Source organism: Papio anubis, chromosome 15 (assembly GCF_008728515.1).
Source record: "Papio anubis isolate 15944 chromosome 15, Panubis1.0, whole genome shotgun sequence".
Lineage (NCBI taxonomy): Eukaryota > Metazoa > Chordata > Mammalia > Primates > Cercopithecidae > Papio > Papio anubis.
Window position 1 is genome coordinate 57814516 of NC_044990.1, and position 20214 is coordinate 57834729.

Here is a 20214-nt window from a genome sequence, read left to right on the forward strand (position 1 = left end):
ACAAGTGTGAGCCATGCACCCGGCCAAATTCCTCTAAATCTTTAAAGTAGCAAAGTTACACAACAAATCCAAATTTCAAAAATCCAAGGAAACATAGTAAGATTTGCTTAGCATCTACACAATGGCAGCTGCTAAACCAACAGCTGAAGTTTCTCTATGACATGCAATATTCTTTTAATTATACCAGACAATTTTCCTTTTAAAAGTTCCATGGTATAGATGTTAATATACCATCAAGCAAAGAGACCAAGATATATTTTTAAACTGCAAAAGACATGAGTAAAGAACAATAACATCCTGTATCATAAATTCGATATCTAAAGCTGATATGATAAAAAAGATTAAATATTCCATTGGTTATTCAGTTTACCTTCTTAGAATTTAGAAGGCATTTAGCAAGATAATTTGAACAGTTAAAAAAACTAACCAGGACAGTATACACAGATGTAGCCCTTTATTCTTCATGAATTTCTTTAGTAAGCAGAGGCACTCAAACACAATTTATCAAATCTATTCACATAATAACTAAATACCTATTGCAAATCTTCGTATTTACCATCAGCAATTACGTTTTAACTTTAATCTCTTCTAGCCCCCTCATGAAAATGCGGTCTCAGAATAAAGAATAATCACTAAAGGTTTTACTGCATGTGGTTGATAGGGAAGGTATAAAATGTTACATTTGCGCATTCATTTACTTTAATAATGACATAGGATACTGTGTAGATACAAGCTTTGGGTTTTCCCCTGCCTTCATTTTTTTTAAATAAAGAATCTTTCAACTAATATTTGATGATGGGGAACATTCTTCTATTCTTTCTAAGACTTCTTTGAATCACTGCCCTGTAAGTGTTTTGGACCCAAACCCCCTAAGGATTAGGGGAACAGAAACAACAGAAATAAGCAAAAATAAAATGTTCCTCTGTAAAGACACTCACTGAAGACAAATAAAAGTTACATACTTACTGTTTTCCTTAATAGGCTGTTTACAGTATTTATCAAAAATATTTTTCCCCATAAATAGCTTGCTACCACAAATGAATTTTTCTCCATAAAAATTCAGTTAGTGGTTTATTGCATTAACATTATATATATATATGTCTATCCATTAGTAAAGTTATCAACTACAAATCTGTACTCACAATACACTGCAAAAATTTTATAAAAGCTATCAGTACATACTTCAATTTTAAAAGTCCAAATCTTACATTACACAGACTCCAAATATAACTGAGTATTTCAGATGTCTCTAGAATTGCTCAGTAGTACGCTAAGTATAGCTGAACTTAGTGTTAAGTTTTATTTTACTTTTAATTGACAGAATTGTACATATTTATGGGGTACAGTGTGATGTTTTGATACATACATACATTATGTAATAATCAAAATCTATCACCTCAAACACTTCCAGTGTTTCTTTCTTCTGCAATACTTATTTTCAAGGAGGATAAACCTAATCAAAGTAAGTATTTGATACTGCTAAATTTAGTGGTACAGACCAAGCAGCACAGAAATTCCAAGGAGGAGGGGGGTAACAGAAAAATCTGGAGGTTTCATGGGAGATGTTAGAGAGACTTTGACTCTTTAAAGAATGACTAGAATTTAGTTAGGTGGGGGAAATGCACTCCAGAAAAATCACCCCCCCAAAAAACATAATAATAATAAAAGTCAGGAAAGGCCAAAGGACAATGAGCAGAAAAGTACTCCCTTGGGTAGAAAGGAAAGACTAGAGCAGAAGTAACAGAACTAGAATTATTGAGTTATCGATGAGCTGTGAATCAAGGAAAGTAATTTAGCTGAGAAACTCAAAGTTTCTATAATGAATTAACACCAAAATAAGTCTGAGTGTAGGATGGTGACAGTACAAACTAGAGGAGGGGAATTCCAGGATTCCAGTTAAGACACTGCACCCAGAGGCTAGGGAACTGAAGGTGGCAGAAAAAGAAGTGGTCTGCAAACACAAGTAAATGATTGTAAGGCTGTTAGATCACACAGCTTAGAAAATGGTGGTATCACTTTCTGATCTAAGGGCTAGGATAAGTTAATTTATATGGGAAACAACGAATTCATTTTAGGCACATTATGCCCGAAGTAATGCTGAGATGCCCAAGAGGAAAGTCTGATACACAAACTCAGATTCAAATATCTAAAACTGCCGAAGTTTAACACTGTAAATAAAGAAAATAATATACTGAAGAATATAGTGAAGACAACAGGGCAGCTATCTCACTGATGTACTGTTTATCTCTGAAATCGATTTCCAATCTTCAAACTGTAAAGAGCCATGGACCAGAAATAGGAGCCCCAAATTCTAGTTCTGGCTCAGTGATTCTCAGTATACAGATGAAATCATAACACTGTTTGGGCCTTGATTTTAAGATAAGCATATAGAACTAAGAAAGATTATTTAATTCTCACATTCTGTGATTTCATATGCCTCAAATAAAATTAAAGACAAAGCATTTACTCATACCTAAACAGAAAAAAAATAACATCTACACAAAACTATAAGATATATCCATAAATGGTCCTGATTTAATATTTACCCCTTCATTAAAAAAAATGACTAAACGTATTGTTATGCTACATCAATTACTGTTGAGTAATAAGTAAAAAACTTACATTTACATCATCTTTTCCATTTTATGAAAATATATGTAAACAAATGATTTTATTTGATCCTCAGAAAACCCCATGAGCAAGACAAATATTACCATCACCATTTTACCGATGAGTAAAAAGATTCAGAAAAATTAAGAACACTGCCCAATGTCATGCAGTTAGTAAGTGAAGAGCCAGGGCTCAAACTCAGGTGAAATTCCTAATCATGGCCCTTTCTATTAGGCTGCCAGAGCTGTCAAATCAAAATGCACAGTATCTCTAAGGAAAACAAAGTAAATAAAAAGAATAAAACAAAGAAAAGGAATGGAATACACGGAAATATAGTGGGAGGCAAGTATTAAAATGCTGATGCAAAAGTAAAAAAAGGAAAATATTTTTCTTTTTCAGCAAATGGAAAGCAAAAGGTAGGAAAAGATACAGATACTATTAAGAAGCCAGAGTTTAGAACTATGAAAAAAATTAAAAATTAAGATGCCACCTGAAAACATTTATGAAGCCAAGACAAACACATCATGCTATTCTTCTTACCTTTTCAGTTGCTGAAACAGATGGCTTTGATACAAAACCCAACCTGTCCTTCACAGATAACTTAGTTACATTCTAAAAAAATTAAAATGGACATATTCAGTGTTTCCCCAAACATATAAAAGTCTGTTGGGATCTTGAACATTCTGATTCTACTAATATATACAGAGCCTATGAGTATACCAACACTAACCACAAAAACTTGGTTCTTCTTAAAAGAAAGAGAAAGAAAATATGTGGGAAAACAAAAATAAACAGTATGCAATATTATTCAATCATGAAAAATGATGTAAACTAAGAGGTCTGAGCCATGTGGTTGCTAAAGTCCCTGCCACTGACACAGAATAAATTAGGAGAAAATCTCAAATTTTAAAAATTAAAATATATGCCCATTTACTGAGCTTAAAAATAGTGCCAACTTCTTCTAAAGTATGTTTATTTTATATCCAAATATACTGTATTTGGAGATAATTTGGGATGTTAGGACTGGGCATTTTTAAAATTAACTAATAATTTACCAACTGATATTCTGCATGTCCTTGCAGAAATTCAATATCTTACTCTTCAGGAATTATCTAGGAAGAATACTTTAGTAAGGTGGCATCCATTAGCTAAGTAGGATACTACATCCTAACTCTATTTTACACAGCAAATGCTGAAACATCGGGAGACAAAGGAAAGCTAAGTTTCAGAGACTGAGAGTGTAGAAACAAGAAACTGCCACTCAAGTGTCGAAGGAAGTGGGAAGGAAATGATACACGGAGAAAAGAATCCCAGAGTCAGGAATAAGTGATGCAAAGTTATGAGAGCAGTCTAAGTACTTAAAACAGTATAATATCAAGCATGCTTAACTTGATGGTTTAAGCCTTCCCTTCCCATAAGCTTTTAGTTCAGTCTACTACACAATTATCTCTGGAACAGAATTCTAATTAAGTAAAAAGATGATAGAAAAAATAAGATTTAATGTACTCAACTTCACTCTTCAGGCAGTTTTGCTGAAATATATCTCCTCCACAAAGTGAGAGAGAAATCTTTCTCATAAATATTAACTGGAGAGAAGAATTTAAGATTCAAATACTATAGGAAAAGTAGAGACTGAGAAAATGTTATGGTAATGGTAAAAATTTAAAAAAAAAAAAAAAACCTTATAGGTGGGGTTCAAATATGTAAAGACTATCATATTTCTATGTAAAATATATATAATTAACTATAATTCAAATCACCAAGGGAAACTAAATTACTGAGAACCTATTACAGGCACAATTGTAAGATCTTCGCTTTACCTGAGGAAGGTCTGAAGTGGCACTCTGGGCTTCTGCAGGTTCAATAGTATTTGAAGGTACTGGACCCAGTCGCTCTTTGACTGACTGCTTCACAACAGGCAAAATGGGCTGCTGGACTAAAGGCTGCATTACCTCAGAACAAGAAAAAAATGTTAAACAAGTTGATTCATTCAAGAGGATGGAAAGCGGCCTGTGTTATTTTGTTACTAAATTGCCCATGCAGAGAAAGTTTTTAAAATACAGCTTAGAGTCAAAACCTAACTGCCTTCTAATTTCATCCACACATATATAAAGATGTTATCTTTGCATAAAATAACTTATTTACTGGAAAAGATTAAAGTCCATCTTTCACTGTCTTCTGTTTTAACAATCAAAACCCACACTGCTGTTAATAAACCTCTATATAAACACTGACTGATTCACTGATGGGGTTGGGACAGAAAGGAGAGAGAAAAGGGAGAGGGGAAAGAAGAGAGAATTTCTAAGATGAACCTACAGTCTAAATTTCTGGAATATACATAGCTATCATTTACTGAGTACCTCCTATCTGCCAGGGACTATTCTATATGCCTCACACACATCATGCTATTCTCTCAACTAGCAATTAACATCACAATTATATGAGAGAACAGGTTAGAAAGGTTGAGTAACTTTTTCAAGTTTTTACAGGTAACGGAAACTAAATGCAGAACTCAGGTGTGAACTCAGGCCTACTTGATTCCAATGCCTCTACTTGTAAACACTATGCCAAGAGCTTTCTAAGAAATGCATGTACTTTTACACAAATTTCTATCTTACCTTTGGAGAAGTAGTTTGTAACTGCTGGGTGCTTCCTTCTCTGTGCCAATAAACCTTAATAAAGCGATTGTTTAATACCGCCTCCGTACTTGATATTGCTTTCTTTGCTTCTTCGTATGTTGCAAATTGGATAAGGGCACCTTCAGGATCACCATTATAAGCAACCTAAGATTTAAAATATTAAGAACAGTGAATTTCCAAAGGAATCTGTTGCTTCATAGAGTAAAATTCCTCAAGAAGTGAAATACTGGTCCCTCCAAGTAAGATTCTATATTTATACTTCCTAGTATCTAGATTAGTAGACCACAGTCTACTTTTGCTCCAGAAGAAATAGTAACCAAGGATTGTTCACAGTATAAAAAGAGTCCCTCTATATAATAGCAGAGAAAGCCAACTGCATAAATGTTATACACAGGCATTCAAAGTGTTTCTCTTTTTATTCCCAATTTTAATAGCGACTATGAGAAACAATCCCGATTGTCAATAAACGACATGGCAAAGATCCACAGAATCTGAAGAAGGCAGTAAACTACTTTGCAAGGGGTTAGCTCTAATAAAAAATTACAGAAAAATCCATCTGAACAACTGCCCAAGTTCGTAATTCTCACATTTCCAAAAGCACAAAAAAATTTAAGAACAAAAAAAGAGACCATATAATAACAGCATCAATCACATTTGATACATGAGAAAACTGAGATTTCAAGGAATGTGATTCTATAGACACTTACAGCTAATAAGTAATAAATCCAAGACTTTTCACTTCAAACTTCCTATTCTTTCAATAATAGAGTTTTCCAAAGTGTGGTATATAAACCACTGTGGTGTGCAGCAATACAGAACAGAGATTAAGAGTGGCCTGGGCCAGGCATGGTGGCTCATGTCAGTAATCCCAGCACTCTGGGAAACCAAGGCAGGAGGACTGCTTGAGCCCAGGAGGTCAAGACCAGCCTGGACAACATATTGAGACCCCATTGGTACAAATAATAATTGAAAAAATATTAGCTGGGTGTGGTGGCACACAACTGTGGTCCCAGCTACTCGGGAGGCTGAGGCAGGAGAATCACATAAGCCCAAGAGGTCGAGGCTACAATGAGCCGTAACCATGCCACCTCACTCCAGCCTCAGTGACAAGAGTGAGACTCTATCTCAAAAAAACAAAAAACAAAAAACAAAACAAGAGTAGTTGGAATCATACTGCCTGGCTCAAACTTTGGCTGCTACTTTCACATGAACATGATCAGGTTACTTAACCTTTCTGGCCCTTGTTTTCTTTTTCTACAAATGAGAATAACCATACTCACTCTTTAGGGTTATTTTAAGAATTAAATAATTCACATAGAACAGAGAGTATACACAGTCAGAAGTATTCAATAACCATTAACTATGAAGATAATTTTGGTAACATTTTAAAAATTATACATTTTTTAAGACTTTATAAATATCAATTTTATCACTACGTTTAATTAGCATGAAGCTAAAGAGTTTTGAAAACTGATTTTGAAAAACATGTTTTAAGAATAATGCAGGTAGTACACAGACATGGCAAAAGAACCAATCAACAGAAGATTTCAACCTCACTAGTAATTGAGTAAAAGCAAATAGAAACAACAGTGAGATATGTTTTGCCCCTCAGCTTTAAAAAAAATTTTAAATATTAGTAGTTAATTGTGTGAATATTTTGAAAACCTTTTTATGACTAGATATAGTGGTAGATCAAATAAAATTGCCATAAAAAGATAACTCAGAGATATTCAAGATCTAACTAACCACAGGGTAATGTGTATACTATGGGCTCATAAATACTTTTAAGTTTGTGTGCAGATAAATAGACACAGAATTGTGTAACAAAAAATCTAAAATAACATATGATAAACTGTCAACAATAATGTAATTATAGATGGGCAGGGGAATGGAACAGACACAGAGTTGAAAGGGAACCACTTCCTTTAAATTCTATGTATATATTTCTGTCGCCCCACCTGAATCAAACATGAATTTTTTCCCCTCTATTACTTTTACAGTACTTTTTAATGGCAAAAAAACCCAAAATTTTCCAAAATATCCTAAGTTGTTAGGATGAATCGCATCCTCTAATATTTGTTTTTATTAAATTATAAAACATAATTATTTTAATTGCAAAAAGAACACCATACAAAATGGGGGTAAAATTCAACATACTATTTCAACACTTTCAACACATCACATAATATAAACTCAATACTAAAAAAATACCCAAGTTATATATACCCAAGCCAAGGTCTAATTATAGGTGCAGTCAAATACAAATTACTGTTACTGTTACTTACGTTGAAGGATATTCAAAAGTGGTAAAGAAAAAGTAAACGTTTAAACTAATTACGGATTACAAGGTATCTGGGCCCCAAAAGTCTCTATTAAGTGTGTCCCGCCATACGGGTGACAAAAATAAATCTGACTAAAATTTCTGCTGAAATGATTTTGAGAAACTGAGGAACTGAAAACTATTGTAAGATTGCATTTTACTACTGTGATTAACTTTGCTGTAGTTTTGTGACAACCTTTATTAGACAAAAAGTTTATAGTATGATTAATTGAAACACTGAAAATTGTATTTTTTCTAAAAGACAGAGTTCCATTTCATGTCCAATTTTCCCAATTGAGAGTAACAAATTTTCTATTTTTTTTTTTTTTGGAGACGGAGTTTTGCTCTTGTCGCCCAGGCTGGAGTGCAGTGGCATGATCTTGGCTCACTGAAATCTTAGCCTCCCAGATATAAGCGAATTCTCCTGCCTCAACCTCCCAAGTAGCTGGGATTGCAGGTGCCTGCCACCACACCTGGCTAATTTTTGTATCTTTAGTAGAGACGGGGTTTCACCATGTTGGCCAGGCTCAGGTGATCTGCCCGCCTTGGCCTCCTAAAGTGCTAGGATTACAGGCGTGAGCCACCACGCCCAGCCTTATAGTATTTATTTCTAAAGGTAGTTTTCTTATTACATTAAGTTCCCTAAACAATAAGAAGAGATAACAAAACCATTTCATGGCTCTTACCTGTAAGTTAACCAAGGTTCCAAATCGACTAAAATGTTCATTAAGTTTGCTGATATTGTTTAATTCTGGAGGAACTTTTCTAAGTTCAAGTTTGGTATTTTCATTTCCAAATTGAACCTTCTTCTGAAAGCCTGGGCTGTTTGTTCTATTAAAATTTGGTCTGTAAACAAAATTCAAGTTAGCCAATACATTTATAAATCCTGACCCCGACCAAATATAAGGGAATAAAGTTTAACAAAATAGATATCCGATTAAGTTCAATTTTCCCCCAAATTGAAATTACTGGTTGATAAAGGAAATTTAAATTTTCTTCCAACAATGAAGTTTCCAAATGAGCACTGTTAGCACCTTTCATGGAAGCCAGCTGAGAAGGGTTCTGCCATATCACTTGTTACTTTCCACTTCTGATCCACCTCTACTTAATATTCCTACCAGGAAAAGTCTCAGTACCCTCTTTTAGTCAATTTGCATATATAACCTTTCTTCTGATTCTGTAAACGCCAGCTTACTAAAAAATATCCTACCTTAAAACTTTAAGTTTTAAATTTGATTTTAAATTTTATTTTCTTTGATGACAGTCTCAACCTCTTTCCTACTTTTTTAAAAAAAGAAAAAAAGAATTGTTGGAACTATAGAGAATACATTTTGACACTTGAAAAAAGGACAAAACTGTGGCCTGGAGAGGTTACACTGCATTAAATCACAGAATTAATCACAAAGAACCAGAAACTATCCATTATTAAGTAGACGTTAAAGCTCTAAAAGTGATACTAGTTTCTCTTCACACATTTATTTATAAATGAATCATCTCACACATACCTTAACATTCTGATTCCTTATCCCTTTCTCTGAAGCTCTTCCTTGACCATTCCATGCCTATCCAGATTCCCTAACCCCTACAAAAGCCCTTTCTAGCTCCTAACAGCAACCGTCCACATATGAAAGTGTCTTGACAGGTCTGATCTATACCTCCTTTCTCTAATGATGAGAGGCTCATGATTATCCTGTATATAGCTAGTACTCAACAGGTCTAAGTTAAAGAGTGAGTTTTTTGGAGGAGGGTAAATGATAAGAGGAAAAAATTAGGCCCTCAACTACCACACCATTTCTGTAAGAAAATGCTTTTCTAACATCAGACAACTAACTTACGAATTTTTAGAAAACTCACACTTAGGAATTGTTTACAGAATAGAGTAACATTTTTGGAAGAAAACAAACCGTATTATCATAATCATACAGAAACGATCCTAAAAATCAATGCACAACTACACTCCTCAATCTTCCCGGCCACCTTACTTATCAAACCAAGTCTTCTTTGTAGGAACTCCAGGCTCTCCAGAACCAATGGTTCTTTTCCTTGATTCTGAGTCCACTACTATCCTCATACTGCTTTTATTAGGAGGCTTTTCTGTTTTAAAACAAAAGAAAATGAAAAAAATAAGCATAGGTTAATCTTTTCTATTTATCATAGATACCTTCTTCATACAGAAAAATTTTTGGGTTTTGTCTAAACATATATATATTTTAGTAGAAATATATATAAATGTATACTAGTAGAAATAGAAATAAATGTATACTAGCTCCCCTTCATCCAGTTTCACTTTTACGATTTCAGTTACCTCTTGTCAACCACAGTCCAAAATTATGGAAAACTACAGAAATAGTAAACAATTCCTAAGTTTTAAACTGCTTGCAGTTCTGAGTAGTGTGATAAAATCTCACACCATCCTGCTCCAACACTTGATCTCACCATGTAGGCATTTTATTATCTCCTATCATCCCAAGAAGGGTAAATACAATAAGATATTTAACAAAGAAAGACAGGGACCATTCATATAACTTTTATTATAGTATATTGTTATAATTGTTTCATTTTATTATTAGACATTGTTGTTTAGCTCTGTGTCTGATTTACAAGTGAAACTTTATCACAGGTGTGCCTGTATAGGAAAAAGCATTGTGTATGTAGGGTTTGGTATTCTGTGTGGTTTTACACACGAGGAGTCTTGGAACACATGACCCACAGACGAAGGGGAATTACTGTATATTCAAATACAGTAATCTAAGGGTTTTCTAAAACTTATTTCAATATATTCATTTCACACCTAACTATGAAAAAGAATCAATTCTCATACGCCAAATTAAAATGTGATTCTGTAGGTCACTTCTTTGTAGATAAAACCCAAGTCACCATTCCCATCTACCATCACTACAAATATATATATATACATATGCGCACAAATGAGAAAGAATCACTTTGAGGCTTTAAGTTCACAGTTTTGAAATCAAATGCACAACCTAAAAGGTTCGAAACTTAACACTAAACCAATAACCTTTGAGAAGTGATAGCTTAGAGTTATGATTTGAAGTGAGCTGCTTTTAAATATGGAATAGATTCATAAAATATGAACATAATGAAAGCATACTTGCTTTAAAAAGGAAAAGATTCAAGTCTAAAATACAGTGTAAAAGAGATGTAAAAGTCTGTTACTTTCAACATTTTATATTTACTTCATGGCATGTAATGAGCATAGCACATTTAATCTGTTATTCCCAAATGACTCCAAAGTTTAAAACATGCAAACCTTAATCCACAGAGAAAAATGGAACTTAAAAACTCCTTTTTTATAGATGGCAAAATTGATTGTCTAAAATCCTATTCTTACATATTTCTAAACACATAACCAACCAAAAGAACTGAAGATCTGTTTCAGCACAATCTCTGTCATGGCTACAGCTATGGTCTCCTTCAGGAGGACAGCATATAGTCAATTCTAAATTTCAACTTCTTGGTTCTCTCTGGAAATCCTACAGGTATCTCAAAACTCAGTATGCAGAACATTCAAATTATCTTCATATTAAGTCTACCTTTCTTTTTTCTTAAACATTTCTATTAAAGAAACTACCATTGGCCGGGCGCGGTGGCTCAAGCCTGTAATCCCAGCACTTTGGGAGGCCGAGGTGGGTGGATCACGAGGTCAGGAGATCGAGACCATCCTGGCTAACATGGTGAAACCCCGTCTCTACTAAAAATACAAAAAAAAACTAGCCGGGCGTGGTGGTGGGCGCCTGTAGTCCCAGCTACTCGGAGGCTGAGGCAGGAGAATGGCGTGAACCTGGGAGGCGGAGCTTGCAGTGAGCCGAGATCGCGCCACTGCACTCCAGCCTGGGTGACACAGCGCGAGACTCCGTCTCAAAAAAAAAAAAAAAAAAGAAACTACCATTTTCCCAATCATTCCAGTCAAGTCATATTTGATATATGACTACCCACAGATGCCATACATACAGAGACTCAAATCAGTGCTTGGGACCCTTGCTACTTTCCTCCATTTTGAACCTTTCCCAGGACACTGAAACCTCCCATCAACATTCAAACATTACAGCTCAAATTACTCCATTTTAAACAAAAAGAAACGCTCGTAAAACCAGTTTTCCCTTTAGCAACAACATCTCTCTCCATACCCCCACAGCCCTTTCCTAATCAATGTCCACACTTACTAACTTTGCTTTCTTAACACCCACTCGCTAATCCTCTGAAAACTGGCAGTTGCTCCCATTACTGCACTTTACTTGCTCGTGCTAAAATCACTCATGTCCTCACTTGTTGCTTAAGTTTATGAATACATCCCAGTCCTCTTACTGGACCTCACAGGAGAATTTGTGGCTGTTGATCATCTCCTTTTCCATCTTAGATATTATATTCCCTGGGTTTTTAGGAATCCCCACTCCTTGCTTTTGTCTGCAGCTTTTGGGCTTCATTTCTAAGTTTTCTATAAAGTTCCCCTTTCTCTGTCCATTTACTCTGATGCTGATATTTGTCAAGCAGTTATACTTGGGTTTTCTCATCTCACTTTATGTAGCCTTCCTAAAATAACTTTCTTATCTACTGCCATGGCTTCATTTATCTTTTTCAGTGATTCTCAGTTGGGATGGGGAGAGGAAGCTTTTAGAAACACACGAGAAAGGTTTTTAAAATTATGTTCAGACCTACAGATTTTGGTATGGCTCCTTCTATTTCCCTTTACCTCCCACTGGTACTAATGGGACAGAAGAAAAGATAAAGGACCGAAGTTCTACATATGCATGATTCCAAAATCTGTATATTCTAGCCAGCTGTCTCTCATGGGCCTCAGACTTCCATATCCTATTTCCCACTGGACTTTTCCACTCACATGCCCCAGGGCACAAGAAGTTAAACACTTTCAAAACTAAATTTATCTCTCTGTCAAAGCTGTTCTTCTCAATGAATGAGAATTCCTGCCCAATTATCCAGGGCAGGAAACGGGTGTCTAATTTCATCCTCTTATTACCCCTATTCTAAGCCTCCAAATTCAGTAAGTTACAAGTTCTGTCAATTCTTTCCACTAAACTTAATTTTTTTTCACTTCTATTATTACCCTAGTCCAGCTACTATCATCACCTCTATTCTAAAATTCTGTAAATGCTTTAATTAGCCTCTTACCTCCCTCCACATTCTTTACTTCTCTTCCAGTCACAAAATTCCTTCAGTTTCTTAAAAGTATCACAGGGTACATAGGCTGTATCTACTCTCTTCCTCTGTCTAACTTTGACTTATCCTACATCTCTAAAGCAGATAGGGTGGAAACATCCTGTATCTAGCTCCTCTGATGTTTCTCTGTCCAGTGGTACTTTCACAGGACCGGTTCTGCAAAAGGATTTTTGGTCTTATTCCTGCCTCCCAAGCCTGGTTCACCGGCCCTTTTAGAGAATCTGTGACCTATCCAACATCTTTTGTTTTTAACTTTAATATGTTCTGTACCTGAAGGTTCACTAAGAGAAGGAATAACGTGTTGTGCCTCCAGTAATTGAGATGGGTTTGTTCCATCTCATCTGTATTCTCTAATTCAGAATCCCTTTCATTGATATATATTTAAAAGAAGGGTATTAAAAACACAGAAATTCCTCTTGGTATATAGTCAGCAAATGGTCTAATATTAAATAGTTTTATGTAATGTATTTTTCCCCAATAATCCTTTTAATGAATTGTTTTTCTGCCTATAATTGTCAGCACTGGTTTTGTTGACTAGAAATGGAAAACTACTTAACCCTTCCTCCTGCCTATATTCAATCATGAGATCATCTATCAAGTTTTCCACCTCTTTAGAACTCTGCAAAACATAACTGTCAGGGCCTCCAGGTAACTTTTACATTAGTAATTTCAATGCATCAAAGGGCCCAAATTTCCTTCCTTTTGCTGAATAATTCCCCTCAAGATTTAAAGCAGTAAGCATAAAAGTTTAGCTATCACATAATAATAAGTCTATGACAAATTCAAATTAAGGCCATCTATAGGCTATTAGGAATGTGTAATAATTATATAATTAACAATAAATAAGCTTTTTAGGTATCTGTCACAATCCAGGACAGTAAATTTAAAATCCAAACTGGGAATAGATGAGAACATATGGTGGGAGGATGGAGAGGACTAAAAAGAGGTAAGAAAATAGAAGTACTATAGGCAATCCTCAATTTAGATGGGGTGCTAAATCAGTTGTTTGGTACATAAAATCAGTTATTAATGGAGAATTCAATCCTAAACTAGCTCACAAAAATGGTACATGATGTATCTAAAGAAGAGTACTAAAATAATCACTACATACAATGATTCTATGAGAAAAGGCATTCAAATTTCTAAGTAGGTATGCCAGACATTTATCTCTGAACAGGACCACTTCCTATAACTATAAGCATTAAGAGCTGCAATTACCATAGATCCAACTTGTACACGGTAAGATTTATATGCAAGGGGTTTGATCCCCTTGTTTCTCTTGATCACAACCAGAAACTGCCCTGGCATGTGAATGGATCTAATAAATATTGACCTGTAGTAGCATATATTTATAGCACTCCAAAGCAGCAAGGTAGAAAGAAATGACTTTAGAGGGAATTCCCAATAAAAGGTTAACTGAGGTGGAAATTCCCACTAAAAGGTTCCCAGTAAAAGCAAGGAGTACTGGTATGAGGGAAACAAAACTACATGCTAAATAGTTATCCAAAGAAGAAAAGAGGGTTTCTATGAACTAGCCAGGTGGGAGACAGGTTCAGGACATGGGTAAGCATCACACAACAGTTAAATTCTTAAGTGGCCACTTTTCAATTACAAGCAATCCCTATATTCCTCACATAGAACAGAAACTGTTAAAAAAATCTTTTTTTCTGTTGTTGTTAATAGCTATTGAAATTCCTCCAAGAGAATTTAAGAATGGGCATCCACATTAAATGCTGTCCTATGATCTCAAAGAGGATATAAATCTGAATTAAAACGTTCCTTACACCTTCATTACAAAAAGTCCTTTAAACATTCAAGGAAGATGCTCAGAATCTGATCGCTTCCAATGAACAAAAGAAAAAACACAAAGTGTATGTAAGTAATCACACATTTACCAAACTCCATTAGGCACTGTTACTTACTTAACTAAGATTTTTATTCACAACTGACATAGCATGATTTTTAATTCTGACTAGGTAAGACAAGAAAAGACTGGAAAGAAAATGGGATTTAAAACTTAATTGAGGTGGTTAGGGAAAAAGACATATTTTTCATTAGCCCAGGAAATATTTTCCATTATGTCTGACAATCCATCATTTCCCCATATCAAATGTGATCTGTAGCAAATACTGTATTTTCCAAATTAATGTGAACTTTCTCCCTCTGAATGTTATTAGTTTACATTTACATCTCTAGTGTAGCACTTTTGCTGCCCTAGGTTGTGACTATGTCAATCCAAACTGTACCTTTTAGAAATTTTATCCAAAAGTCTGCCTCCTCTAAGAAAATTTTGAGTCATTTCCTAACACACAATATCCTTTGCTTAAAAATATACGCAAACTAATATTAAATTTTAACATGTGAAAAGTCAGTAAAAATAAATAACAAGCACAATTTTTACAGATGATTTTCCAAACTAGGAATAAACTTCTTAGGAATTAAAACGTTATTCTCAAGAGTTTAAATGAATCAATTAAGATTACAAATGATACAAATTACAAAAAAAAAAAAAAAGCCTACCCAAGAAAATGTGCTTCTTTAAGGAACTTCCTTTCCCTCTTGGACAGTGTAATAACTGTATAATAAAGTGTCACCTCTACCACAAATACAGAATTACACAACATATTTTCTCTAATGGGGGAATGAAGGATACAGGGAACAAATAAAATCACCATCCCAGCCAGTCACAGTGGCTCAAGCCTATAATCCCAGCACTTTGGGAGGCCAAGGCAGGTGGATCACTTGAGGTCAGGAGTTCAAGACCAGCCTGCCCAATATGGTGAAATCCCATCTCTACTAAAAATACAAAAACTAGCCAGGCATGGTGGCATGCGTTTGTGATCCCAGTTACTCAGGAGGCTGAGGCAGAGGTTAGAGTGAGCTGAGATCATGCTACTGCACTCCAGTCTAGGCTACAGAGTGAGACTGTCTCCAAAAATAAAATAAAATAAAGTAAAATAAAATAAATCACCATTCAGGCCGGGCGCGGTGGCTCAAGCCTGTAATCCCAGCACTTTGGGAGGCCGAGGCGGGTGGATCACGAGGTCAGGAGATCGAGACTATCCTGGCTAACATGGTGAAACCCCGTCTCTACTAAAAAAAATACAAAAAACTAGCCGGCGTGGCGTGGTGGCGGGCGCCTGTAGTCTCAGCTACTTGGGAGGCTGAGGCGGAAGAATGGCGTGAACTCGGGAGGCGGAGCTTGCAGTGAGCCGAGATCACGCCACTGCACTCCAGCCTGGGAGACACAGCGAGACTCCGTCTCAAAATAAATAAATAAATAAATAAATCACCATGCCTTATCCAACCCCAATAAAGGCAAGACCAACTGTTCTTTATAAATGTTTTCCCACTGTTTATATTACGAAAATGACAGGAAGGAAAGATTAATTATAGTACCTCTGGGTGGCAAATCCATATCCCCTGATGTTAGTCCTATCAAGTTGGGCCTTTGTGCATGCACTCTGTGTCTATACATAGGTCTGGAAGTGTTTGTTATGCTTGGGGCTTCAGGATTGTAGCCATCTGTGTCATATGTATCTGGTAATACAAAAACTGTAATTAAAAAACAATTATAAAACTCCACTTGGTAATTTTTTAATATTGATAAGAGAAAAAGTAAACAATATAACATATTAACATATAACATGCTTTATATGTATCAAAAAGAAAATAACTTTATTTTTAAAAGTTATTAAAAAGAAACATTTTGAAAACATTCATAACTGAGGGCTTAACATTCATTCACCATGCCTACATAATTTTAGTGAGAAAAGTAGTCCTCATAGAGCAATTCTCTCTAGACATTTTAAAATTCTTCATCTAAAACTATATTACATTACGAATATAAAAAGGGCCAAAACTGTACCTGCAGTAAAAAGAGAGGGTGGAGCAGGAGGAGGCTGGTGATGAATGCCAGTTGTTACTACAGTAGGAACAGAACTGGTTGCAGAGTTTGGAGGAGCATCCATGCCAGATGGCTGCAAAGGAGGAAGTGGAGGTGGTGGTCCTGTCAAAACCAAAGAATAAGAAATATCATCTGAAAGCAAACAAATAAAACAAGTTATTGCACATCTGAACATAATCTTCTCATTTATCAAACTATAATATCTACAAACACCAAGCTCTTACAACTAATCAGATATCCTTTTAACACATTCCAAAGCAGGTTTGCCTTAAGCCATGAAGGCCTGCAGGCAGCTGGGTTTTACCAGTGATGTACTTAATTACAAGGTCACTCCAAACCATAGTAACTGGCTTGGCACAGGCTACAAAATGGAGGTGTATTCCAAATGGAAGTATATTGCTATTAATTTCTATTAGGCAGTTTTGGGATTCCTTTAGATACTTTTAATTTAAGAATCTATTAAGTTTTAAAAATAGACTAAGAATGGCTAGATAAATACAGGCAAACAAACAGATTTACTTACCTGTAACAGGTGGGAGACTGGGTGGCAATGGACCTGGAGGTGGCACTGGGGGCCTGAGATTCACAGGTGGGGGTGTCAGAATTGGTGGAGGTGGGGGGAGTCCAGGAGGAGGTGGTCCTTCCACAACAGGAGGCTGTGCTGGGAAAGGCAGCATACCAGGAAGATTCACATCTTCTACAACCACTGGATCACTTCCATGATCGAAAGGACACATGTCTCCTCTCATACAAAAACCCTTTTCTATGGGGAAAGAATAGTTAGAAACAAATGTCAAAAGCACTGGAAATATATATTTTCTCTAAGTCAGCAAAAGTAAAGTATTTAAAAATATGAATATTATTAATATAGGACCAAAAGGATAATTAACCATTTCCCAGGAGCTACTTGCTCTTCTCCAGTAATATAAATATTTGTCAAGTAAGAGTATATTTAACATACTGACATAATTACTACGTTTATCGTCTCCACATCTCATGCTGAAATGTGACAATCTGGCCAGGCATGGTGGCTAACGCCTGTTAATCCCAGCACTTTGGGAGGTTGAGGCAGGTGGATTACCTGAGGTCAGGAGTTCGAGACCAGCCTGACCAACATGGTGAAACCCCATCTCTACTACAAATACAAAAATTAGCTGGACGTGGTGGCAGGCGCCTGCAAGCCCAGCTACTAGGGAGGCTGAGGCAGGAAAATCGCTAGGACCCGGCAGGTGGAGGTTGCAGTAAGCCGAGACTGCGCCACTGTACTCCAGCCTGGAGGACAGGGTGAGACTCCATCCCCCGCAAAAAAGAGAGAGAAATGTGACAAACGATGTTGGCGGTTGGCCTGGTGGGAGGTGTTAGAGTCATGGGGGTAGATCCTTCATGAATAGCTTGGTGATCTTCACAAGGTAACAAGTGAGTTCGCCCTCAATTAGTTCAGAGGAACTGGTTGTTTAAAAGAGCATGGCACCTCCCCCACCACCAACCCCACTCTTGCTCCCTTGCTCCCTCTTTGTTGCTCTCCCTTTGCCTTCTACCATGATTGCAAATCTTCCTGAGGCCTTCACCAGATGCAGATGCTGGCACTACACTTTTTGTACAGTCTGCAGAACCATGAGCCAAAGAAACCTCTTTTCTTTATAAATTTCCCAGGCTCAGGCATTACTTCAGAGCAATGTTAAACAAAGTAACACGTATACATACTAAACACACACACACACACGAAAATAACCTAACAAGAGATATCAGACTTAAATATAATCTTTGTCATATTTTTGTCTTTAGAAATGTCCTTCATTTAAATCTCTAGCTTAAAACTAAAAAGACTGCAATTATGGTTTAATACTACTTACAAATCTTTTACAGTAAATCCTTAAAAGTCTTCAATTCTTTGTTTTTTTTGAGATGGAGTCTCACTCTGTCACCCAGGCTGGAGTGCAGTGGTGCGATCTTGGCTCACTACAAGCTCCACCTCCCAGGTTCATGCCATTCTCCTGCCTCAGCCTCCTGAATAGCTGGAAAAACAGGCTCCCGCCACCACACCTGGCTAATTTGTTGTATTTTTAGTAGAGACAGGGTTGCCCACCATGTTAGCCAGGATGGTCTCGATCTCCTGACTTCATGATCCGCCTGCCTCAGCTTCCTAAACTGCTGGGATTACACGCGTGAGCCACTGCACCCAGCCAAAAGTCTTCAATTCTTTAATAAAATTCTTACAAAGGTGACGTTTATATTTCTAGGTACATTTCTACTTGTAGTCCAATAATCACTCATTCAAAAGAAATGACTTTTGTCAACAATGTTTCAGTAGCAGATTCCCTCATAATAACTCAGTAGATATTTACTCATTTGGTAAACTCCCAAAATTTATTAAGACTTACTTGCAAATAAATATTATCTTTAAATTGATACTCAAATAATTAGTGGCAACTTATAAATGTTTCAATCATATTGAGGAATTCAAAAAGTGATTAAGGCTAATTTCCCCCTTTTCAGAGGTAAGTCTTTGAATAACTGTGTACAACATAAACACAGAATTTAGGCAGCTGGAAATGTTAATTAAATACTTCATGAAACAGCCGAAAGACTTACCATCATAGTCTCTACACCGTTTCTTTGGCATGGGTGGTCTTACGTAAGAGTTATGGTCCACCTGGTCTTCATGAAATTCAGACCAACTTTCGGTAGTGTTGTTACCATGATGAGTAGGAGCAATTACTGTAATAGTGCTGCTCAAAGTAGGTACAGGGTAGTGGCCAGATGAAATACTAGGTACCGAAGAGACTGGAGTATAATTATTTTCTAATGGATCTGTTCTATCCAGGTCATATTTAGGTTTTACCAGATCCCTTTCTGCAACAAAAGATAAATGACATATAAAACTACACTGTATTAAAAAAACAAGTCCCAGATCTAAGAAACAGTGATATTTTTATAAACATAGAAAAAAAAGTTTTAAATTTTGCATAATAATCCTTTTCTTTTAAAAAATATTTAATTAATACACAATGTTAAAAGGTTATTTCTTTTCAATATAACCCAAGCTACAAAACCAGGTAACGCTGCTGTATTTAATGTTTTTCCTTAGAGTTTTGTTTATAGAAAAAAGAAATTTTTTATTTTCTTCATCACAATCTTAGTATGCATAACTGCAGACCACAAAACAAAACATGCAATAAAGTAGAGTTATTTTTCCTGTGGTGAACATTTTGTAGTCATCCATCTGAAGTTACTACAATGGCTGTTTATTAAGATAAGAACGGATGAGCCAAAAGGAGTTCATATTAAACATGCACAAAGAAACTAACTAGACTATACATATGGTCCTCAAGAAAAAGAAAAGCAATTAAAGAGATTAGTTAAGTGAAGCAACATTCCAAGAAGCCCAGTATACCTAGATCACAGCAGCGGAAAATTTCTAAGAAAAGAGTAACAGAATACAGGGCTTATACAAAGGCCATAAATAGTATTAAGAGTAGTAAAAAAAGTTTGAGAAAAGGTGTTTTACTGAAAAGTGTTTTAGGTGTTTTACTACAATATCT

General features: G+C 35.9%; 1 protein-coding gene across 16 annotated transcripts in view; it reads right to left on the bottom strand.

The window, feature by feature from the left end:
• The window catches only part of RBM26 (RNA binding motif protein 26), an 88875-nt gene that overhangs the window by 32017 nt on the left and 36644 nt on the right, over positions 1-20214 (bottom strand). For 4 of the 16 annotated variants that reach the window (XM_031655927.1, XM_031655926.1, XM_031655921.1 and 1 more), the window contains exons 6-14: positions 19265-19525; positions 17196-17435; positions 16634-16804; positions 16165-16320; positions 9552-9663; positions 8256-8415; positions 5229-5393; positions 4431-4562; positions 3151-3222 (exon numbers count right to left, since the gene is read on the bottom strand). In XM_031655927.1, coding sequence (XP_031511787.1) covers positions 3151-3222; positions 4431-4562; positions 5229-5393; positions 8256-8415; positions 9552-9663; positions 16165-16320; positions 16634-16804; positions 17196-17435; positions 19265-19525 — 1469 coding nt within the window. The remainder of the gene's footprint in view (positions 1-3150; positions 3223-4430; positions 4563-5228; positions 5394-8255; positions 8416-9551; positions 9664-16164; positions 16321-16633; positions 16805-17195; positions 17436-19264; positions 19526-20214) is intronic. The other 12 variants (XM_031655925.1, XM_009192069.4, XM_031655932.1 and 9 more) reach the window with 10 other exon arrangements.